The sequence below is a fragment of the Ipomoea triloba genome, chromosome 1 (assembly GCF_003576645.1).
Source record: "Ipomoea triloba cultivar NCNSP0323 chromosome 1, ASM357664v1".
NCBI classification, from domain to species: domain Eukaryota; kingdom Viridiplantae; phylum Streptophyta; class Magnoliopsida; order Solanales; family Convolvulaceae; genus Ipomoea; species Ipomoea triloba.
Genome location: NC_044916.1, coordinates 10,218,913 through 10,245,074, shown reverse-complemented (window position 1 = coordinate 10,245,074; position 26,162 = coordinate 10,218,913). Strand labels below are relative to the sequence as shown.

The 26,162-nt window shown below is 36.3% G+C and overlaps 1 protein-coding gene across 1 annotated transcript; it reads right to left on the bottom strand.

Moving 5' to 3' along the window:
* Positions 1–1,104: 1,104 nt before the first annotated feature.
* On the bottom strand, positions 1,105–22,220 carry LOC116028693 (protein TIC236, chloroplastic). Its single transcript, XM_031270487.1, has 24 exons — positions 22,104–22,220; positions 19,864–21,970; positions 17,677–17,875; positions 17,480–17,539; positions 16,946–17,050; positions 16,365–16,505; positions 15,994–16,056; positions 13,941–14,168; positions 13,757–13,840; positions 13,220–13,377; positions 12,590–13,118; positions 12,071–12,238; positions 11,927–11,986; positions 10,842–10,964; positions 9,624–9,899; positions 8,707–8,772; positions 8,429–8,560; positions 6,931–7,755; positions 6,453–6,733; positions 5,230–5,486; positions 4,461–4,699; positions 3,141–3,332; positions 1,944–2,216; positions 1,105–1,512 (listed from the first exon to the last, which is right to left on the bottom strand). The coding sequence occupies exons 2-24, from the start codon at positions 21,855–21,857 to the stop codon at positions 1,366–1,368; spliced, it is 6,600 nt and encodes a 2,199-aa protein (XP_031126347.1). The 5' UTR covers positions 21,858–21,970; positions 22,104–22,220; the 3' UTR covers positions 1,105–1,365.
* Between the last annotated feature and the right edge of the window lie 3,942 nt (positions 22,221–26,162).

The following is a 26,162-nucleotide window of genomic DNA, read 5'->3' as shown; positions in this document are numbered from 1 at the left end:
CAGTTTACACTCCCACATGGATGATTGGGAGTAGGTTCTTGTTGACTCTTTGTGCTTCAATAGGTTGAGAAAATGTCTATGAACAGACACTACATTGTAACAAGGTCAGTACTCAGTAGTACTCCAAAAAAAAAAAAAAAAAAAAAAACATGGCAGTTTGCAAGTTGCTGCTGAGTAGTGTGCTTTCGTTGTATATCAGACTTCTTTGTAGTAGGGGTTGCACCTCAACAACTGTTAATCTTTTCTCTTAGTGTTCTTCAACGACATGTTTTTTATATCATTAAACATTCATTTTGTAAGTTGTAAAAATTTATCTACTATATTTTGAATTGTTGCTTTTTCATACAAATAAATTGTACGGAGTAACATTTAAATTTTGTATTCTTAATTAGTACCTTTTTACCTTTTTAGTCCTAAGCTTTTTAAATCGATCAAATCAGATTGAAAATAAACTTACGCCGTATTTATTAATTGGAGAGGAGAAAACAGTGCAAGGGAAGGCAAATATATTACGCCAAGTATCTATAAGCATAGCACAACTGCTTCTTGGAATAATTCCTATTTTTCTTCACAATCCGATGGCTTCAAATATATTAACAAAGAGATATATGAATGTTTACCCAATTAGAGTACATCAAAATAGATGACTTCGTGATTTTTTCAAATATGAGAAAAGTGGATCTCTAATCCGTAAAAAAAAAATTCTAATGGTAAGAAAAGACACAAGTGCCACTTGAGTGAGTGTATCTCTCCTGACTAGAGCCGAACGAAAGAGAAACGCAAGTGCATAGTGTACGAAAAACACAAGTGCCACATGCATATCTCATTCGTATCTTTACGGATAAGAGTATATTGCAAGAAACGCAAGCGCCACTAGTGTTTCATGTTAGCCATCTAAAAAAAATGTTTTCATAAATTGTAAGAAACTAATTTGAGACTTACATTTCTGACAAGAAACTCAAGTCCCAAATGAATTTTTTTCTAATTTTGTACGAGTTTTAAAAGCTTCCTATTATTGTCACTATTTTTGGAAACTTGACCATTTCAGTTAAAAACACCCAGATTACATTCATGGGTCAGGAATATCCTGTTTACACACAGAGAGAGTTTTAAGGGAGAACTATTAAAATGCTCTGCTCATTCATTTAAAGGAGCAAAAAAAATTATGCTAGCTATTTACACTTGATTTACATCATCTACACTGTCTATGACTGCCCATTTCATTTAATCTTGAAATGAATGAAAAGAGAATAACAATTTCATCTATTCTCTCTTTCTTTACAGTTTAAACTTTCTACAGAAACAACTTACCCTCTCCTAAAGCATAATTGTGATGACCACGTTGCAAAACTCTAGCTGGCTACGCTAGTCTTGTGATGTAGTTGAATACTCGAAAAGCAGACGCTTGTAGGGAGCAGATTGCAGCAGTAGCCGCAGACGGCTTGTGAGTTGGTAGATCAAAGTCCACTGCATTGCCATTTCCGAATCCTTCATCTGTCTAACCACCGATGCCTGCAAGGTTTTCAATTCGTTAAATTAAAGGATCACCAAACTAAATCATTCATGCCGGTAATGTAATTACATGTTCATTGCACAAAACATCTCAGTCCAATTGGCTAAAATTTCATCCTTATTTTCCCAAGTGAAGAATTTTTTATGACAAGCAACCACTTCATAACTATAAATGAAAAGAGAACGTGAAATGTATAACAAGTGAGTGGGTCAGTTTAATTTTGTGCATGAGCACTTAATACATAAGCTGGGTTTCACTATGGGAAATCTATTTTCTTTTTTCTGGACGGTTTCTATATCTTCTGTCTGCAAGGATTTTGATACTAGTGGGCATAAAGGGGGTATATATGAGCGTTGTAGGAATATTCTCTGGTATACATACTTGAAGAAAATGAAATATTTGAAGTGGAAAGATTAAGAAAATCATGCACCTGAAGGCGCTTCCCCAGTTGTACTTCGACTTCAGTGCCGAATGAAATATTGCTGGCTAGAGATTTAAGGGGATCAACAGTGGGATCAACGGACAGCAAGCTTGGAATCTGAGGTGCATAAACAAGCCTCCATCTAGCATGTCCAAATTCACCCTTCCCTTCAATTCTAGGCATCAGTGTCTCCAGTGTTGCAGTTGCAAGCTTCTTAAAAGCTAGCTGCCCATCACCTTCTAAGATGGATTCAGCTAACTGACTCTCAAATACTCTTGCAGCCTGTTCAACAATGCATAATTACTTTTTTTTTAACCTAGTTTCTATATTGATATAAATTTGAAGTTGAGACATAAAAATATGCGATTGTATGTGAGATTAATCAATAGTGCATAATTTACAGAAGGCTATTAAGGAATACTATTCCATACTTTGATGGGTTTAAGTTCACAAAAATCAGGAGCACAAGCAAAAGACTTTGTCGCATACAAGAGAGAAATTTCATGTTAACTTGCAGAAAATATGCCACGGCTATTTTGATAACATGTCAAATCCTTTTGTATGCATTATGAGAAAGCCATGAGAATCCTTCTTCCTGTCCACTAGGGAACCATGATCTTGGGACTTTCTCCTGGCCCCTTTTGCAACAGTCAGCAGTTAAAAAACCAGCTTATAATTTTGTTTGTGTAATTTTCTTCAGTTGTTGAAGTCAGTGTTGCAAAAATCGGCTGCCTAGGCGCTAGGCGCCCCTAGGCCGAGGCGAATTGCTCCCGAGCGGCTGCCTAGGTGGCCGGCCGCCTAGCGCCTAACTCGGCCGACTGGGCCGAGTTGGCAGCCGACTCAGTCGAATTTGGCCGAGTTAACTCGCCCAACTCGGCAGAATTAGCTGAGTTAACTCGGGCGAGTCGGCTTTGTTAAAATTTTTATTATATTTATATATATTTAAATTTATTTAAATATATAAATAAGAGAAGTAAGAGATGTATATATAATATATATAGTATAATATATGACATACACCCACACACATGCACTATTTTTTTGTTTTTATAAGTTGCCGCCTAGGCGCTAGTCTACCGCTCGACTAGTGGCTAGCGCCTACTGCAACCATGGTTGAAGTTAGTCGAATAGTAAGTTCTAAGTTGGGACTACCTTCGTGGAAGATTTAAAAACAAAAGAACAAGCAAAAGCATCTTAAAAAAATACCTCATAGGGTGACAGGACATCTTGCTCCACAGAGCGTGTTGATGTCACAACTATTTTGTCCTGCCATTTACTGGCTCTACTTTGAATCCGGAATTGCCACTCTGAACCAACCAGGGCTAAGTCCATCATTGGATCCAGTCCATTCTCAGGCTCAAATTTCGCTATGTTTAGATGATCACGCTTAAGCCTTGCCTAAATTAAGAAAAATGAATAAACAGATATCAAATATCATACTCAGTATCATGCATTTTATAGTTTATACAAAAGCTTGAAGTTAAACAGCAATGGTTTCTACACTCAATATTTATTTTTCTTTTCTTTTGTCCGCCTGCAGCCCATTTGGATCAAAATGACAAAAATGAAGCCATTGGTTACACTATTAAATAGTCTTGGTTTCAAAAATTCCCAAAACCGAAATGTATTCATTTGACTAATTATAATTCCCTCCAATTAATTCTCACTTAAATTTCCTTTCAGCCTCAAATAGTACGAATTCGGATTTACCATTTGCTTTCCGTCTTTTTTTACTTGAGACAAAAGGAGCTACTTGAGATAACAAGTGCAGAACAATCAGAATTAAAGCAGATATAATAGGTTAAAATTAGATAAGATATTGAAATTGTTAAGAACATTATGCACTAATTCCAGTTATAAGTTCTATTTTCCTTATTATTCCGTTAAATCTATTTCAATTCATTCATTAGTGCTAATTACAAGAGAAACAACAATAGTTTGTCCAAATCACATATTTTCTCTAAAATTTAAAACCCAAGTGTATGAGAAAGAAGAGAAAACAAAGTGGAGTACATCTATAAAAATGGATCATAAAAATGAACACTCAAAAAGAAGGAAAAGCTTGCAGACTCTGAATTAGAGCATCCTCAATAGTGTAGAAATTTTGTTAGGTTTTCTTGCCAAATGGGAAAGAGGAGGAAAAGGGTTAAAAAATGAAAGAGAGAGAGAGAGAAAGAAAAAAAGAAAAAAAAAAAAAAGAAAAGAAAAGAAAAAAAACAACAACAAAAGGCGTGAAACACACCCACTGGGCGCTACTGGTGCGCCCAATGCGCACCAGCCAGGTTTTTTTCTTTTTTTTTTTCCTCTCTGCGGGCCCCACATAAAACCCAATTCCTGCAAATTCATTTTTCTTCTGTCTTCCCTTCTCTACCCTCCACCTCATGCTCTCTCCCCTCCACCTAAGGAGAAAACCCACCCCAAAAACTCTATTGTGGTTGCTCTTAAGTCATGGAAAGAAACAACTACTTTTCATTTTATTGTTATGGAAAGCAACAGCACCAATAGTAACACTTAAAAAAGATTAACCTGAGTGGCAACAAGATTGACGTTGCCATTTTCAAAGGTCAGAATGCCTCTAGGTTTTATCCATTTTGGATGAGCAATGCCATTTAACTCAAGCTCTCCACTGACAGCAAAATTGAGGATCAAAGGATAAACTATCCTCAGCTCTGGTCCCAGAACAAGCTTCAACTCAGAGAGGCGGATATCAAATTTAGGATTGCTGTCTATTTGCACCATTTCCTTATCAGCTTCAGCATGTTTACCTGTAAGTAAAATAGCAAATATAAAACACAGTTTTAATCATTGAACACAAGTAACAACAATCAAGAACATGAGACATGTCTCCCTAAAGCAGCCAAAAGAACATTTGGTAAAGAGTATGAAACACAATACATGTGATATCCCTTATATATAGCAAGCATCCCTTTGATTCGTAAAATTTCACAGATTAAGAAAAGATTTACCAAGAAAAAAAATACAGAAAATGAGCAGTATTTGCAAAAGTACATGAAATAAACTGGAAAACTTGTATCTGGATCAAATAAGGTCATGCCCAAATTGGTGCAAGTTACAATACTCTTGGTTATCATAATTGTGGTAATATTAACACTGACCTTCTTGCAAACCAAAATCAACTTCTAAGTTCTAATCACCAAGCACAAGCAGTGTGCAGAAATGGAAAAATAGGGTGAAATGCTTCCACAACCTCATCACCCATGCCCAGGCATCCTCAATTCAAGCATTTATTATCAATGTGTAAAAGGCTAAAAGCAAGGGTCAGATGCTTCATTACCTGATGATTGATGAAACTGAATGCTGGAGGCAGCAGGCTTTAGATTGAGAAAGTGTGAAACATACTTTGAGACAACCAAATGATCGAAACCATCAGGAGGAGGTGTCCTGTGATCTGTTGTGCCTCTATTAAAAGGAGTAGTTCCACTGCCCTTGTCATGGGGTAGGTATGCTTCACCATGACTCAATTTAATCTTTCCAGAAATGTTTGGTTGCAATACAGAGCCCCTTATTTGCATTTGAGTATCAACCTGGCCACTATAACAATGGAAACCATTTCAAGAAAAGAAAACTATGAATGGCAGACAAATCATTTCAAAAGGTAATAAATAAGAGACCCAATAGAATAAAAAGTAAAGTAAAAAGGAGTACGCAGCAAATACATGTATGTTTATGGATAATAAATAAGAGAACCAATAGAATAAAGGGGAAAATAAAATTTTAGTCCCTCAATTGCTCCTTGCTAGAGGTTTAAGTCCTTAACTTTTTACTGTTGCAATATACACCCCTAACTCTTTGAAAAAGTTGCATTTCTAACCCCTAAAGCAACAAAACTATTAAACTCTATTAAAATTTTACTTAATACATGATTATTTTAAAATTTTATTATTTTTGTTCTTTATAACATTGTCAGTTTTGATATTTTTATCTGTAAAATAGAAAATTAACAACCTTTCCTAAAATTTTCCTTTTCATTTGTGGCACATCTTCCCTATTTCCCTACACAGCCCAGTTAAAATCATGTTATTTATTTTACAAATGAAATATCGAGACTAAACAAGATTATAATTAAAGAAGAAATATTAAAAAGTACTAAAATACACATGCACTAAGTAAAATTTTTTAATAGAGTTTAATAGTTTTGTTGCTCCAGGGGTTAAAACTGCAACTTTTTTGAAAAGTTAGGGGTGTATATTGCAACAGTAAAATGTTAGGGACTAAAACAACTAGCAAGGAACAATTGAGGAACTAAAATTGCATTTTCCTTAGAATTAAAAGTAAAGTGAAAAGGAGTAAGAAAAGACATGTATGTTAATGAATACAGGATGAACTGGAAAAATGTAAGAATGATCTCAAGAAATGTCCATATACATGCTTCATATCAATCACTGCCATTGAAACCAGAAAACTGGGTTGGAAGGGGGATACCTACCAATGATCAGAACTAACACAGAATTTCCACAGCACAAAATGAGATTACATGATAAAGGCTTAGTAAAATACCTAAAGATATTCTTTGCCCGTACTTCCAAGACTTCACATTTTAGGTCAATTTTATCGCTAGCAGATGCTTCACCTGTTCTGAGCGGCAAATTACCCTTCACAGACAGTTTCCCTTTTCTGTTTACCCTGCCCTCCATTGAACTGATGCGCAGTCTATTTGAGTTCACGAGAACAGAACCACCAAAGTTGGTAAGAGGTTTTCGAAGTACAGGTGAAGATATAGTTGCCCTGTGAAAAGATGCAGATCCATCGAGTACTGGTTGTTCAACTGTTCCACGTACCTATAAAATTTACAGACGGCATGTATATAGATACCAAAAGAAGGGGGAAAAAAGATGCATGGCTTAGAAAAAGAAATCTCATGAATTGGGAACAATTTTTTGAGAATTCAAATCAACCCATGCATGACCTTTATTATCAACTGTGATTCAACATCTCTGCATAATCTAGACTTTAAGATATAATAATTTTGAATTACCTGAAGCATAACTTCAGCACTGCCTTGTAACCAGTTGGCATAAGGAGATAATGCAGTCAACAACATCATGCCAGCATCTTTGATATCAGCATCTATCCTTACTTCTCCTGTATCCAGTACATTCCAGCTCAAATCTTTGAGGTTCTCTGTCATCTGAATATCCCAACCTTCTTCATTTCTCTCTCTAGGCCCTCTTCTATCACTACCTTCATCTGTAGGTCCTTTACTCCTACCTGTGCCCCAACTACGCTTCCACATCACTTCATTTTTATCTGATTCTGTATTATCTTCTTCCAAATCATTATTCTGAACAAAGGTTACAGGAATACTTCCTTGAATGTGGACATGACCATTTTGAATGGTTGGTTCAAATTTAGCATTGAACAGGAAACGGCATGTAGGAGTTAAGGAAGCAACAATTTCAGCTCGCCCAAGATCAATTCCACCAATGGTGCCATCAAGAAGCCTTACTTGCACATCACATTCTGGTTTAGCAAGACTGCCCCTCAGATCCCCTTCCATATGCAATATGCCCTTTATTGGTGCTAAAAACTGTCGCAGAGAATGAACAGCTTCAGTGGCTGTAGTTTCAATGACTTGAACCAATGTAGGAACCAAACTAACAGGAAAGTTCAGAACAGCAAAATGCAAATTGGTCTTTGGTGCCAGCAAAGTCCCATCTGCATGTATTGTGGCATTATCCCTCTGTATAAGGATTCTCTCTAGCCGCAGACCATCATTATTGCTGTATGCACCAGCTGCTAGAACACGCTGGGTCTTATAGGTCCCCCACTCCCATTCTTCGCCATGAAAGTCAAACTCTGCCTGTAATGTCACCAAACAATTAAAGGATATGCTAAGAATTTATATTCCTTGAACATTAGCCATTAAAAAGTTTAGTTATTGGTGATATTTTCCTTAATCATATGGATTCTTTAATTTGTCAAGAAAAGCCTAAAAAAGAGTCATTAAAAAATTTCAGTACTGAGATTCAAGTGAAAAATACTGAATTTGGAACCTAACACCAATTTAGCATAAATCAATTTGATGGATTGAGCTTGCATTGGAAACTGAACTCATTTCATTTTCTAAGTAAAAAGCACATGGCTTTTGATAGATGCCAAAGGAATCAAAAGACCAACAACATGCTCTATGCATTTTTCACACAGGGAGAACATTCACAATCAACTTTTTGGCAATTACAAAATCAGTTTATTAGGAATAAGTAAACAAGCATTCAGAAGATTACTGCAAAGAAATTTATTGAATAATGTTGTGAATATCAAGATAAAACAGCAGCAAACAATATAATCATTAGGCACCCAAATTATTTTGGCCTACATAAACACCCAGATTGCTCAACAAGCAAACTTTCAATTACTAATATGAGGCTACAACAACAAACCATCATTGGATTCTCAAGAACTTTTGAACTGATCCTATAGATTGAAGGGTATAAAACAAAGGATACTTTGCTCTGTAATCAAGTTTAAGGTACCATTGTGTCTCCATTGCCTCCTCCGCTTGCATCCAAAGACCCACGCCAACAACCCTTAAGTTCAGCCAAACCTGGAAGATTGAAGTCCTCAAGGACAACTTCATCCAAGGGGGTAAAAAGAACACGAATTTCCTGAGTTGCGAATCATCAAGCATGTCAGGTTGGAATGTAAATCATTTCCTTCAGTACCAAATAGATTGCAGATTTTTCAACAGCTCACATGCATAGATGACAGATTAATCATGTACACCGAAAAAGAAGACTTTACTTGTAAGTACCTCAAGCAGCTTTTGAAGGCTTTCTGCATATAGTCCCACTGATTGCAAACTTTGGATAAAAAGATCCTGCAAATTACAAATGAAATGCATGCATGATTTAGCTACAGAAAGTAAATACATTGCTCCCCAACATAAATTTATAAAGGTTTATGCATCCATAAATCTTGCTCCAACCAACCCTTTTTCTTCACTTTAATTGTTAAAACGGGAGAAATAGACAAGCCTCATTTGGGGGGTAGAGGCACATTCGCACAGGGTCAAAGACAGAAATAGGACTGCTTCGCCAATAATTGACAATAATAGGAACGTTTTGAAAGCTGGACAAGAATGGGAAAAACTCATTTGGGACATGCGTTTGAGGTCAGAAACGCATGGCCCATTTGTGTTCTGTTTTATTTTTTTTTTTTCATAATACTGAATCCAAACGCGCAAGTGTTACTTGCGTCTGGAGTATTTTATACTCCACACGCAAGTACTACTTGCGTTTAGTGTATTCCATTACATACGAGAATACGCACGTGGGAGATGCGTTTCTCGTATAATACGAGAAACGCATCTCCGTGCGTATTCTCGTATGTACTACAACACACTAAACGCAAGTGGTAGGAGTATAAAATACTCCAGACGCAAGTAACACTTGTGTTTGGATTCAGTATTACGAAAAAAAATAAAAAAACAGAACGCAAATGGGACATGCGTTTCTGACCTCAAACGCATGTCCCAAATGAGCTTTTCCCATTTTTGTCCAGCTTTCAAAACGTTCCTATTATTGTCAATTATTGGCGAAGCAGTCCTAATTCTGTCTTTGACCCCATTCACACAAGCATGCATGTGCTAGCAATTACAGCACATCATCTATGATTCCATGGGTATATAGGCACAAGCTGATGGCAAGCACAAACAAGAAAACTGCTAACCTTTGATCTAGATTGAACGGCAGGGTCTGGACTTCGAGAGAGAAGCCGTGCAAGTGGAAGCATCTCAGCAATCTCTGCTTTTGGAACCTCAAGTCTCATCCTCCATCTACCCATGGAAGATATCACACTGCCCAGATGTCCAGTCATTGCTCTATGAAACAAACTACCTCCTTCCTTTTCAGATGAGTTCCGATCTCGGGAGCCAGGCAAGACATATTCACCCTGAAGCTCATATTTGCTGTTGCTCTGCTCTAAAATAGTTTTCTCAATTGTAATCTGCACAAGTGGCAATAGGCAATCATATCATTGGATTTCATAAAAGAGAATATATAACTCGTAATGGAATTTATTTATTTATTTTTAAAAAGAATGTCCATATTCCCGGGTATCATGAGTTCATGACACAATATACCAAAGATGTGATCCATTCATGCATGACGAAATTGTCAATCCTCTCCACTAACAAAAAAGAACCAGATCAATATCAAGCATTAATTTATTTAAATGTTAAAGAAAGCTAAGAGAGTTGTTGATATTAACAAGAATGCATTATAAAACCTTTACCAATAATGATAAATGAAAAACCAAATTTGATGGTGAGAGTTCATTTTTATCACCTATTTTTTCTTTGATTAGTCTTTGATGGATAATGAAATGTAAACATCTTTTGAGTTTTGGGATTTCAAACAGAAGTATTAAGCAAGCATTCTATTAGTGGGTTAACTGTAAGGAAATTACTAGAAGTATTAAGCAAGCATTCCTCTTAGGGCAGATTAATAAGTTATTAACATGTCAAATGAAAGAAAAGACACTACAGCTAGGCAATACAAAATTATTTGCAAACAGGCAAATGCTCATTCAAATCTTCCATTTTCCTCTTAGCTTGACTAAACAAAGATCTGGAAATATAAGCATAAAAAAAGCATAAATATTTTTTAATTAAAAAGCTTGGATTCAGTGTCAAGGTTTATCAATATGAAGTGCCAATACTTTTTATTATGGAAAACAAAAATTGAGAAAGTATACACAGGTAAATTCAGAATTCTGTTAATTAAAGAAAAACTGAATTCTCTTTCAGAATGTATTTTCCAGTTTTTTTAACTGAAAAACAAAACAGAATTTTCTCCTGGGAACTCACTTTGTGAAAAATTATGATTCTTGTTTATTCAAGTAAAAAAGAAAAAAAGAAATTTTCAGAAGAATTGTTCATATACTTACTACATCCCCGCTCCATCTAGCGGCCACATCAAGAGCTTCACCCAACATGCCACTGAACTTTGGCCGCAGAACTGACAGCAAACCATGACCTCTTCGTTTTTGAAAGTTAAGTTGAACTTCTGCCTAAAAGAAGGATAAAGTTCTACTCTTATGACATAAAATACAGGAAATGAACATTATAAATCAGGAACTGCATTGAATGTATTGACAATTATCAAATGGCTTGGAGAGGAGATGACAAGGAAAAGGAGCAAAGTACACACTGCAATCCTCATAGCTCTCCACATGAAAATAGAAGTTAAAACAGCATAACTTAGCAAGAAAATGTCATCATATATTTGCTTAAAATGAATATCCAAGGATTCCAAGCAAATAAGGGGTCCATGACCCACACCATCCATGTTGATGGATAAAATTTCAGAAGAATATTTGTTGTTCATGGCCAATGCCATTAATTTGGACAAATATATTGTAGAAGAATAGCTGAACAGGTGCTGTTCATTAGAAGATGATCTACATTTTGCCCAGATAAGGAGTGAAACTAACAATGGAATCTATAATTAATTCCCAATGCCATTAATTTGGACAGATATATTGTAGAAGAATAGCTGGATAGGTGCTATTCACCAGAAGGCAGAAGATGATCGACATTTTGCCCAGATCATGACTGAAACTAACAATGGAACTTGTAATTAATGCATAGAGGGTTTTGTAATCAAGTTCTCAGTCTTGTTCTCAATTTCTTGGTGGCTACTTCCCAGAAATTCCTGAAAAATGCTTGTATTGATGAAAGGAACTATGCTCTGGTTACAGCAGCTGCATTGAGTTGGTATCAAATATTATAGCCATGACACTTAACATAATCTTTTTAAAGCATTTTTAAACCGCATGCCACATACTAAAAGAGGTCAGCTTGTAGACTATGTTTAATTCATTCAACACCCAGGAGGCCAGGAAATCACTATATCTCTAAATAAGTATATAACGCAGACCAGTTTAACAAGAATTCAAATCAATCAATTAGGAATTTAGGATTTTCTTGTTCTTATATAAAGATAAGATATTCCACAGTAAATAACTTTTACCCTTTGAATTGTTCCTCTCAAAGAAGCAAGCTCTAGCTCATCCAAAGGCAGATTCCGTATCTGGTTGCATTAATGGAGCAGAAATGTCTATTATTCATTTAGAGTCCGAAATAACTGTCCTAGATACTTAAAAATAGAGAGTACCTCCAGATTAGCTGAATGCAGAGGTTGGTAGCACACATTAGCTTTCAGGTGCCCCTTCTGGAGGGAAAAAGAGAACAATTTCCCAATAATATTTTCTTCAGAAAGTGGCTGAAAAGGCCCTATGATCTCCACTGCAAGACTTTCGTCTGGCCTACCTGTGGCATCCAACTGCAGCATAGACAGTCATCAGAAATTGAACTTCTGTGGGATTTAGCCTCTGTGGACTCAAACCTCAATTTTGCAAAATGAATTTATTTTCTTTCAGAGATATCACATGTTCAGTAGTCATTTGAAACCAGAAACCTGTATCACTGTATGAAGGTAAAACTACTATAGATCTTTACAGTATCAGAATCTTTCTAGCTTTAACAAAGATACTCGTGCAACCATTTTATACATGGCAGAACAGGAAATTCCACCTAGATTAATAATGAACAGCTTTAAATGTAATCTAACTGTGTGCATCAATCAATGAAGAAAATGTCTAAGAAATAAAATATAAAAGATATTGGAGCAAACCTTTAAACCCTCATTTGTCATGCTCAACACTCCAGCTAACTGAGGTGCCAGCATTAACTGATTGAGCTTGAGACCCGAAATTGAAACATCACCAGAAAGAATATGTGAACCATTGTTATCCTTAATTACAGCATATTCTGACTCCATATCGGAATGCAAGACTTGCTCATCAGTAGCACTCAAACTGTTAACAACTTTTCCTCGAAACTTAATCCTTCCGGTTGCTTTCAGATGCACCGGCCTAGGTGAGTCAAAAGCATAAGAAGAGACTGAACTGAAAAATTCAAAATTGCGCATTCGTAAATCTAATTCCAGTCCCTCAACAACAATAGGCAGGGCAGTCTTCTCATAATAATCTCTGGGAATCAACCAGTATTTGTCTGGATAAGATGTCAAAACTTTTGAATACAATTCAAAAGCTATTGATGAGGAATTGACAGTTATGTAATCATGTGTAAGTATGATATCTCCACGAGCATCAGTGAGTGATCCTTGAGCTTTAGGTGCATTCCATTTGATATCAAACCGTCTACAACCACAAGGGTCTATCAGTTTACATCTTAGCAAAATCTGACTGGATATGTGAACAGAAGATATTTAGCAAATATAAAATACGTAAAGAGATCGTACGGTTTCAATAAAGACCCAGAAAGCTTTGTTTCCCCATTCAAAACACCTAACCGAAGGGGCATCACTTGAAGGAAATCAGGGACATAGCGATCCATGATATTATCAAAACTTAAATTGCCCGAAAAGTTTACATCCATTGCTGTATCATCGATCTCACCCTGCATTTGCAATGATTGAGTTCTCAGTGCCAGGACTGCAAGCATTATTCAATTCATGGCACAAACACTTTTATACAATTGCAAATTCCCTAAAACATCAGGTAACAAGAAAAAGACAGTGCAACTACAAGATTCAATACCATAATAACTCAAAGCTTGAGTTACTATATGAGAGAATTACTGATCTTCAGCATGTCTAACAACTTAAGACAAGATAAACGAACTTTAGTTATTCAATCTAAGAGCTCTAAATTTGATGCTTAGAAGAAAGTATGAGAAATGATAACAGTACAATCATTGCATTTAATGTTGTTCAATGCTTTTATGCCAATACATGTTTGTGTGCGTGTGTGCGCGCACATGAGAAATGAGTAATCACCTCTGGGCAAATCCATGCATTCCCTGCCCCACAGATTTCACCCCCATCAACAAGGCTAGCTCTGATTCCATACAAGTCAGCAACCTATAAAATACATGGATTGGTCCTATTATTAATATTTCTCAAGTAAAAAGCATAAAAATGAAACTTAGCACTGAATTGTAGTTATTATTAATCCCCTTACACAGTTGTCAGTGTTAAAAGTAAAATTGGCTGAGATGTATGAGAATGGAACACAATCCATTGCAGCAACAGCACCAGCCTCTTTATTCTTAATCACTGTCTCATATGCAATTGATACAGGAAGTTCATTGGCCAAATGAGCTATTTTTCTAGAAACTGCGCTCCCCACAAAAATTGGTGTGTCTAAGGGACCTTGACAATTGAATGCGGCTGTTACTGAACCAGCTATCTGAAGGAAAGGAAAGAGTGGTTAGCATCAAGCCAATGAAGAGTAAAGCAACCCCAATGCTGCTCCATGAAAACAAATATAACAAAACTAAAGCTTTTCCCAGGTTTTGTATAGAGGCACAGGCATGCATAAGGTGGCTTCATCATGTTAATAAGAACTGAAACAAAAGTGAGATGCATCCTCGCAATAGCACCAGAGGATGTAATTGCCTTAATTATTAATCACTCTTGATGCAACTTTTCAAATCAGTATTTGCATTCCAATGAGTGAAACTCAAATTAAGTCAAACAATACTGTATGAGAGAAGTGCATTGATAAATATTCCTGCTGTTCCAGTTTTCCTGACCTAAATATTCCAAATTCAGGGTGCATTTAGTAACTGGAAGACAAGCAATGCAAAACAAAAAATGTGTTTCTTAACATTGTTTTCCATTTTTCCAACTTAAGAAAAGAATTTGGAGAACACTTTTTTCTTATTTTCCAAATACAAAAACACACATAACTTCATTTATAATTACCATTATCATTACTTACGAACTTCTACTTTACCTATCTATCTACCCCTAGAACCTATGTACCTACCCACCCAACCCACCTATCTATCTACCCAACCATCACCCACCTATCTATCTATCTACCCAACCATCACCCCTCTCTACTTACATATCTTCCCATTGCCACCATTATCATCACTATGTATCTATCTACCACTACACTCATTTATTACCATCTTTTCTTACTTTACCCACCATTATCTATCTACTTTATTCTCATCTACGTATCCCAATATAACCTACTTACTCGCACATACAATTAGACGTTATTTATATTTTTGCCCAAACCAGGCATATTAAAGTATTCAACAATATTTCGGATATCAATGTTTAAAAATATCACCAGAAACATTCAATATTCAAAATAAAATTCAGATATCATCACCTGCCTAACCCAACCCATATACGTGCGCATGCCATACTGCAACTTGATATTATTCACTTATCACTAACCTTTGTATGTTAATATAAAGAAAATAATTGGATTTCAAATAACTTCGTATTTTCTAACTTGGAAAATGATATGGAAAATAAATGTTAATGAACATGTTTTTTGTTTTTTTCTAATGGAAAATGAAAACTAGGGAAACTGTAGAAAATGAAAACAGAAAAATGGAAAACAAAAAACTGAATATGTTTTCCAACATTTGAAGCCAATTCTTTTTGTTTTGTCTATAAAACTTTATAAAACAAAACAGATGTATAAGTGTGCATCTAAATCTGCTGAAAATTCACAGGATCAAGCACACAGTTCTAACCTTTGGAACAGAAACTTTTACTATGTAAGAGGTTGAACCAAGTGTACAAATGTTCCACGGTTGTGCAAGGTTTTCTGCATCCTTAACTCTGTATTTAAAATAGTTTCCAGAGCTAGAACCAATGACCAAACAGCCAAAGGTTGAGCAATTTGACTAAAAATGTAATTTAGATTGTTTTCCTCTGAAGCTTATTCTATCAGCTTTAATAATTGAATGTATGGCTTATTTTTATCTCCCATTATTTGACAAATAAAATTGGTTACAACAGCCACCGGTTTTCACCCTCATAAGTAATATGCACTGCCAAAAAATTATCTTTACAAAATTTTATGGTCCAGAGTGAGATTAACTTGACAAATTTTATTAGGGGAAGTAATATGCAGTTATGCATCAACATAAATGCAGCAGAATATCAGAGTGACTAGTCCTTTTTGGTTGAAAGTAAGACCAACTTTATTTTGACTTTAGGTTTGAAGAGAGATGCAGCTAAAACCACAGAAAGAAAAAATATACCGGAAACAATAAAGGCTTCATTTTGAAAGTTTTCATCAATGCATTTACTTCAACAGAAGGAACCTGAAAGAATGAACCAGAAACAGATCAGTACAATTAAAGGAGAGAGAAGGGAACACCTGATAACTATCATCTTTAATAAAAGAAAATGAAAGTATTGACAAACTACTGACAGAAAAAGCCCAGAAAAAAAATATGAAGGGAGAGGACTAATATTCCAGAACTAATCAGTACTTAGGTTTTAGACTTGTATATGTTCATACTGCAAGAGATTCATTAGCCAAAGAGCTTTTTATATATATTTTAACAGCAAATGATAGTGTTAATATGGTTCAGTATCTTTCTTTCAGAAGACAGCCCAAAGACTATACCCGACACATAAGGTGGAACTCTCCTTCCTCTGGGTCAATGCCAAAGTCTCCAGAAGCTTCTAAAGGAACATCTCCAAACCAACCACTAGTGTTGTGTAAAAATATACGTTGAGCACGAAAGCATAAATTTGCAGACATGTCCTGAAAAAAGAAAATGTAGACACATTTGATCCACCAAGTAGGTATCTTATTCTCATAAGCATAGCAACTATTAGGCATAGTTTGAAAGAGAGAAAGTGAGAAGAAAGACAGCCAGAAGCAAGAAGTCCTGAAAGGATTTCAGTTCATCAAAATATTCACAAATATAACTATCAGTTGCTCTCAATATCATCCTAGAATGGGATAAAATAACAATGTAGGCAGACTAATTGTGTTTCCACTTTCCAATGTCAATCAATTAATTAGAGAGAGAAGTTTAGAGGCAACAATTTCGAGTAGGAATTAAAAGATAAAGTCCATCAACAAAACAAATAAACTGACAATAATTTCCTTTGAAACAGGAAACAACATTATAAAAGGAACAAGAAAAACCATGAAGTATTTGTGGCACTGATGCAGATATGGGTTTAAATAGGACACACCGAAAACCATGATGGAGAATCATATATCTGAAACGCCAACTTAGTTACATCAAGTTGCCCATGAAGATTAGGAAAATTCTCTCCTCTTGACATGCATATGTGAACCTGTCAAAAAATATAAATAAAAATTGATAAGACAGTACCATACACATACCTTCCTCTTCAAAAAGGTCCACTTAACATTTCTTAAAATGTTATCGAAGAATGTAGCATAATAGCAACACGAATCCCTAACTGCATTATCATTTGAAACAGAAAATGTAAAAAAAATGCTTCCTCTGACCAACTAAAGAGTCATTCTTCACACAAACAAGTCATCTCCTGTATCAAATAATGCAGCTATGATGAGAGCATTGCTCAAAAACAGCAAGATATGAATCTGCTTTACAACTCTATAAGTTGAGAATTCAGCATCTTGGCATCGAAATGAAACAAGTCAAACAAACAATACAAAGCAAACTGCTGATTGCAAGACTTTTTTTGATTGCACTGATGTAGCATCAAATTCAACAGCCTAGAAAGTTAGGGAAGCACCTCACCGCTGGCTCTTCCCTCGGACCATGTGATTGGAATTTCCAGTATTCTCTCAAAAAGCTGCACATGGGCATAAAATTCAGTATTATGCTCCAAAACCAATTCAGCATTTCTTAGAAAAGAATAGTTCTTTGAGTTCTTTACATCTTTAATTTACTTATTCATAATTAGGCAAAAACAATGAAAAAGTAATTTACCGGAATAAAGAAGTTCACAAGTTTCAAATTTGCATGCCATTTCTGCTCAGGTATATCAACGTAAACATCAGATGACAACCAGCCACCATCTTCAGATGTCATCTCTGACCTCCACATCTTACACCCACCACTGACTTGTACATGCACACGATCATAGTGATTCTGAAACTTGACATGCCCAGTGGCATTTTCCATCTCTCTATGAAAGGCACAACGATATAACAACAACAATAATATTAACAATAATAATAATAATATCATATTGCACAAAAGAGAAGGGCTCATCTTGGTGTAAACCATATCATGGAGTCAATATAGGCATATAGCAATGTTGACATAAAGGCATATGAAATTCATACTATCTAGAGCATGTTCAAAGTGGAATATACAAGCAACCATTTGGGTGACCATACCCTTGGAAGTGCAGCTTCTCTAATATTGATATAGCTTCTATAACATTGTAAATTACTATATAGCTTCTATAGAAAAAAAAAATCCAATATTCCAATTTATATATATATATATATATATATATATATAGAGAGAGAGAGAGAGAGAGAGAGAGAGAGCCGAGATCAAGTAAAAAAAGGTGCCTCTTGTGAAAATTAAGAATGAATCTCGGTTGTCAATCGACAATAAATAAATAAGGATGGTGAATTGGTTATCTATGTCTAAAATCAAGAGGCGTTGGCATTTCTGTAAATAAGCACAAGCCCATGTGTTTTTCTCCCAAAATGATGTGTGTTTAGGATTCATAATCTACCTATACGTATTTAGGCCAAATCAGTGTGGGTTTTGACTGAAACGAGGCATGTTTCTACCATGCATATCTAATATATATCAATGCATGTAATAAACCATATATATTTATCCCAAAAATGATGCCTGTTTAGACTTCCTAATCTATTGTATCTAAGCTGGCTTTCACCAAAATGATGTGGGACTACATGTTTAAAAAAATGTCATACATCTTACATTTAAACTTTTATGTATTTTAAACAGGTTTTTCACAAAACATCATTGTTTTTCCCTAAAACAATGTTGCTTTTTTCCAACATGATTTTTTTCTCCTAAATGATGCAATGGAAGTTTTGTTGGTTAATTCTTAATTGAAATATAATTTGATTCAGTTAATTTGGTAAATTATAATTCAGTTTGACAAAAGGGTTTCACCAAAATGAAAATTTGGTTAATCAGTTTCAGTTAATTTAGTTCAAAATTAACCAAATTAACTGAATGACAACCCCTAATTGCCACCCTCCATCAAGTATTGCTATAGGTCTATACAGTGGTATGTCATCTTTCAAGATTAGCTACATTAGATTATGTTAGTTCCAACTTCCAAAGACCTTTCTCTTTCATCCTCTATTTGATGCAATTTTTAAAAGCAAAAAGTAAAACAAATTGACTAATTATAATATTGACATATTGTAATCTTCTTTCTGCTTTGTCGTGCCAAGTTTAAAAGGTTCCGTATACGTGAGAGTGAAATATTGGACTCTCTTATTTTCTTTTCTTTCTGACTTTCTTCCCAATCCGATAATGAATTACACTGCCTTTTTTTTGTCTCTTCCTCTTTGTCCAATGCGATTATGAAGCAAGCTATTTCTCTCAAATTGAGAATTTCTATAATTTACTTTGTTGTTATTGGTTAGTAAAAAATGTCTATATTATTTTTAAGTTGATGGAAAGATATTTTAAATGAAAATTAATATCAGATCTACCAAATTGTACATTTCTATTCAAGAATATAGTAAACAATACTCTAGTGATTACTGTCTTAGAAAATTATACTACATATAGTGCCTGGCTACACCATTGAATTTAAAGGTTGGATGATTATCATCTAACCAGAGAATAAACCTAGGCTGTATTAGTTTAGGAGTCTTTTGTCTTCTATAAATACATAGGCATGCACTCCTATGTATGCTAACAACAACATAATATTTACAACATTACTATATTCTCTCCACTTGTTTTCATATATTAGATTTGGTCTCACTGGCAGACAGTGCCTATTCACCACCCACCAGGCATTCAAATCCTTATTTTTCAATAGAAACAGTATTTCAAAAATTCACAATTACACCTCACAAATAAAACTTTTAAAAAATTAAATAAAATAAAATAAAAATAAAAACCAGGAACAAGGTAATAGAGTATTGGGAGTGTACAGGAAAGGATTACCTAGGCTCTGTGTCACCATATGCAAGCAGCATTAGGGTACCGCCCCTGAAATGAACAGAATCCAGAATTACAGGATTTGATTTTTCTATGCCTACCACATCTTCTTCAATATCTTCAGCAAGCTCAGAAATATCCTCCATTCTTGGAGCCATCTCCAAATTCGGCCTATTCAGAGGATTAGTAATCAAAAGACAAACAGCCTCTCTCATGTTGTTCAGTACTGATTTTAGGCTGAACAGCCCAACCTCTTGGTCTCCTTGACTACCCAAAGGTCCAGAATGAGACTCCTGCACCAAGTCAGTAGACCAGTTAGATTCCCAAATTGCACTAGAATCTCTATTTATGATATGAACTCCTAATTCTTCACAATTTATATCACGCCTGCTGGTCTCTCTCAATCTGGTAACATCCATCACTGATAACTTTTCACTAAGATTTGTAGTCTTACACAGTCTACTCAATGTAAAAAGAAAAGGATCACGCAAGATCCTTATACTACCAATGCAACCACTGTCAAGTTTTTCTCCAAGCAAAAGATAACCTCCAAGAATTTTCCCGCAGATATCTTCACTTTTCAAGTTTTGCCTGAGTTCCTTACTCGTAGAATCATGCATGAACAATTCTAATTTTGTGTTATCAGCACCTTTGATCCCTTCAGCATAATCCGCTGAGGTTACACCTTCTTCAGACACAGCAGTTGTACCCCCATCACCTTTTACCAGAGAGTTCACATCACTTTTTGATTCAAAAATTCCAGAAGATTGAGTACAGTTTCCGCAGTTCCCATTAGATAGAGCTTGAAAATATATGCGAGCTGCTGATGCACTACGTTCTAAAATTCTTCTTTTAGCTGCAACACTAGCTGCAGATAACTCTTTTCCATTGGCCTTCTTGAACTTATGCTTTACTGAAGGTGGTATAATTCTAGACCAAAATGTAGCCCCTGAAGGAGGAATTTTGACACCAAATGCTTTCTCTAGATCTGCATGTTTCATATCATATTCCCCTCCGGTGTCCACAGCATGCCGAGCTCTCCAGTGCAGTTTCTCATCCATACAAAAGAATGACTCTGTGGTGGCCAATTTTTCCAGAGGATTAACGCCATCCTTGGTGAAGTCACCCTCTGACAAACAAGAAATCCATTCCCGAACAACATAGCCCTTCTCTGCCGCTTCCCTAGCTGCATTGTCTCTCTCCCTAGCCCAGCGAGCAGCAGATTCCTCTCTGGCAATCCTCCTAGTTTTTGTACGGTAGTCAATTCCTTCTTCATCAGACAAATGCCTCTGCAGACTGCCTTCAGAAAAGGGTATCCCCAAGAAAGTAAAATCCTTTTTTTGTGCTACCAAAACACTTGGATTTGATAAGACTGCATCAATCACAATCTTTCTATTCCTCAAACTAGCAAATGGCAGAATACGTATCTTCACGGATGGAACCTCCCCACAAGAAAACTCCTCACTATGAGGCCCAATCGAGCATGACTCCAGAGTAATGCTTAAAGGTGAAATTCCCCGCACCTTACCTAAGTCTATATCACGCTGAATATAATCACTCAATGATGCGCAAACAGAAGGCAAAAGCTTGGTTTCAGCATAACTCTTGGCTTTCCTCAGACTATACCAGAACAATAAAAAAAATCCAGATACCACAACATAAAAGGCAGGAGATCGGAGGAGAAGTAATCTCTCCTGCCATATCGGAACCATAGATTTCACCAAGCTCTTACTTAGAACCAAAGGCTCTTTAACAGAATACATCAATCCCCCACTTCTCAGGGCAAAATTCTTCCATAACAACTGAACGTTTCTCCCAAAATAATGTGTAAAGTTGACCCCCCGAGATATCCAGTCATCTTTCTTGGAACATTTAAATTTGTAAGTATCCCTTTTCGGTATCCTTACTACATTCCTATAGCCCAAACTCCCCCTTTTCCTTCCATTCAAATTACGCGTAAGCGGGAAGCCAATAAATGAACTCTCTAGTCTACAACTCATTTTCTCTGAATCGAAATGCCTTCACTCAAATCTCCATACTCGCAGGGGACCAAGAGCCCGACTCTTAGCCCCCTTACAACTTCACTTTACAAAAATCTTCCCTGCATTAATACCTAATTCGTAAAAAATTCAAAAATATTAATCCAAAACCGAAACAGCATCATACTTGCTCCACAGGCCATAACAAATGAAAGAATAAAACACACACAAAAAAAATTTAATTAAATTCGTAGTGTATCCGCATACCCGAGATAAGCAGTGAGATCAGCTTGCAGATTGTTCATGAGCGTATTGATGAGAAGAATAAAGAGGAGAAATTTTGAAGGAATAGGTTGCTTGGGCAATGGCTTGGCCCGCTTAGAAAACTTGGTGGACGGAGATGGCGAATGAATTTGTGTGTATTGACCAAAATGCCACTGAATATGTGACAACTGACCAACAAAATTTACATACAATAGGAAAAAGGATGCCCTCAAACTTTACTTAAAAATCAATTAGGTACCTAAACAGTTTAAAGGTTCAATTAAACTCCCAAAAATAGGTTAGTGACTTGCGATAGTATGTCATTAGATTTCAAGCATATTTTCCAATTAAAAAACCAATCGCCGGCGACCATCTCTGGCGAGCAGATCAGAAATGGTCGCCTTCTCCAGGAAGGCGACCAGAAACTTTGCTTGCCTTCCATGGAGGCGACCATTCTCAATTTTCCGCTCGAAGCCGACAACTTCTAGAGCCGTCTCCGATCACCGGATTTTGTCGCGGTGAAAGCTGATGTAGAATGTCATGTTGACTGCAGAAGTCTTGGATCACTTTGTTGACGAATTCTATACCTTGATCTGATCGAATCTTAACTATGCTCGTACCTTTTTTCTGTTTGAAGTTGCCTCAACAATTCGGGTAACATCTTCTCGGTCTCATTCTTCTTTCTCAAGAATAGCGCCCAAGTATATCTCGTGTAGTCATCTACTATCACTAAGATATACTTTCGACCACTTAGGCTGACAGGGTCGATTGGACATAATATATCCATATGCAACAGACTCAGGGGTCTAGAATTGGTGTCATGAGACTTGGACTTGAACGAATACTTAATTTGCTTACCCTTTTGGCAAGCTTCACAAATTTTGTCTTCGCGGTGCGGTTCACACCACTCAATGTTAGAAAACGCACCACAATAAAAAAACACAAAAACACCATAAAACACACCACACACCCAAAATAATGCACCTAACTCCCCTGCCCCTAACGGTGTATATTTGCATACCTAGTGATGTGTTTTTTAGTGATGCATACCTAATTATGCATATTTGTGTAGTGCATTTTCTAACATTGAGTGGTGTATATTTGTATACATAGTGGTGCGGCCGCACTGACTGCACGTTAAGGGGTGGCCACACCTGATTATGATCATATATATATATATATATATATATATATATATATATATATAGGCTAGGCCTACAGCCCGCTATTTCGCTGGCCAACTTTTTTTTAACCCTAACCCGCTATTTCACGGGCCCGTGGGCTTTGGCCCACTTTGACAACCCTAGTGTCAGTATCACAACTGATACTTGGACCTCAGTCTAGAGAATAAACTACATGTGCATAACTGCACATTTCATTGATAGTGAGTGGAATATCCAAAAGAAGATCATTTCATTTGTTCCTATTTATTCCCACAAGGGGGAAAGTATTGCAAAGGCTTTAGAAAGTTGCTTTTTGGACTGAGGTCTAAAATCAATTTTCAGTGTGACAGTTGATAATGCTTCCAACAACGGTACTGCCCTAGGTTTCTTGAAAAAGAAGTAGATGTCTTGGGGTTGTACTACTGTTAGGTGTAAGTATTTGCGCATGAGGTGCATTGCTCACATCCTTAACTTGGTGGTACAGGATGGGTTGAAAGAATGTGACAGTGCTGTTAAGAAAGTGAGGGATGCTGTTAGGTATGTGAGGAGCTCACCTATTAGGGTACAAAAGTTTAGGGATCTAACTGATCTAATTGGGGTGGAAGCTAGGAATTCTTTGTGTCTTGATGTTCCTACAAGGTGGAACTCCACTTATATGATACTTCATACTACTTTGTTATTTCATAAAGTATTTGAAGTGTATGAAGATCATGACAGTTCATTTAAAGCTGATTTAAGTGAAAATATACCTGACTTCATGGATTGGGAGTCTATTGCTAATTTGGTTAAGATTCTGAAATCCTTTTATGAAATGACTGTTAGGATTTCTGGTTCACTGTCTGTGACTTCTAATACCTTTTTCTCTGAGGTTTCTGATCTATCTTGGTTGTTGACAAATATGGTGGAAGCTGATGGTAGTGTTAAGCTGATGGGTACAAATATGAGGGCAAAGTTTGATAAGTATTGGGGTCAGCCTGAAAAAATGAATTTTCTAATATTCTATGCAAATATCTTAGACCCCAGGGACAAAATAGAATATATGCCCATTCAGTTTAACCAGATATTTGGTGAGGAAAAGGGTAAATAAATGTTTGATAAGGTTATTGTTGCCTTAAGGAGTTGTTTGAAGATTATGTTGCATGTTTTCCTGTCCAGTATGTTCAGGAACACTCTAGCAAATCTGCTCCCTCAATAACATTTGATTATGTTTCTGTTGGGAGACCTCAATCATTATTGAAATCTCAAATTAAGAAACAAAGATTGGAGAGTGGGGATTTGTCCAGGAAAAATAACTGAGTTGGAAGTGTATTTGGCTGAGATTATTGTGGATGAAGAGGATTTTTTTGACATTCTCAGATGGTGGAAGCTGAATTGTGATAGGTTCTTTGTGTTATCTAAAATGGAAAGGGATTTACTTGTTATTCCTATCTCTACTGTTGCATCAGAATCAACATTTAGTACCAGTGGTAGGGTACTAGATGCCTTTAGGAGTTCCCTAACTCCTAAAATTGTTGAGGCACTTGTGTGTGCACAGGATTGGTTGAGGTTAGCAAATAAACATATATCTGTTGAAGAAAACATTGATGATGTTGAAAGTATGCATGTGCAATATCCGACCCACCCGACAAAATCGACCCACACGAACTTCGAAATAAGAGTGTTAGGAACATCATGTAATAGGTTTTGATGATACCAACTGTTAAGTAGAAATCCCCAAGTCTCGATACATAGGCAAAACACTGTAAGTTTGACAAGTAAACCAAGAGCGAAAATACAACCGGGTAACTTTGAGCTCAACTCGGAAAATATTTAAGCTCAAGGTAAATTTGTTTGAACATCTTAGAAGTCTCGTGTTGTAATCCTATAGACAAATCAGAAGAAGGCACGGAACAACTCTGGAGGAATAAGGGTCTGCGAGACATCAACTAAGTCTCGAGACATAAGCAGAGTTCGAGAGATAGGATCTCTCGTTACAGCAATCCAGTTCGAGACATAAGCAGAGTTCGAGAGGTAGACCTCTCGATGCTTGGGTTCGAGACATCAAAAAATCGAGACATCAACCTTGGTCTCGATAAACTGACACTTCTCCAGTAATGCTGAATGACGGTCAGGAAGCATACTTAAAGTTTGGAGAAGAAGAATATCATGGAGATAGAATAATGAAGAGGTGCTGAACGTGAGTTTTCAAAATGGACGGAAATGGATGACACATCAGATTTCCACCACAAACGGTCAAAAGGTACACCAATGCTGAAGTGGTCTGATTCCCCACAAACAAAGAATGATGGGAATATAAAAAGAGTAACTTTTACCAAAAGACGAAAGTGGAGCATGGACTCAAGAAAGTGAAATATAGAATATTCACTTCCAGACAAAAGGTTCAAGTTACAAGACCACCACTCCATGAAAAATGCTGAAAATACGCAAGACCCATGATCGGCATGGGAGACAGATTTCAAACGGAATAATTTTCCCTCCAACGGAATTATTCCTCAAACTCTCATATATAAGGACGTGAAGACACAGTGAAAAAAGAGAGGTTGGTTGATTCGAAATTCTAAAGAGGTGTCTGATTCAAACGTTCAAGTGCAAGCATTCAATTTGGAATATCATCCAGATATTCAATACAGCGAGAAAAACACATCTTAGTGTTTGAGAGAGTTACATAGCTTAAACTGCCACATATCTAGAAGGTGACCGAAGCTGCTCTACATCGAAATTGATTCAACGATAGCTTTTGGTCAGATTGGAGTTTGTTACACTCAACTGTGACAACCAAAGGTCCTTGCTTTGGATTAAGCAAGAAGAGGCGGAGTAACCTGGCAGCTGTCTAGTGAAGATCCTGAGGCTTGAGGCGGGCTTGGTGATCAAAGCTCAAGTGCTCGAGAGGTGGAGTAAC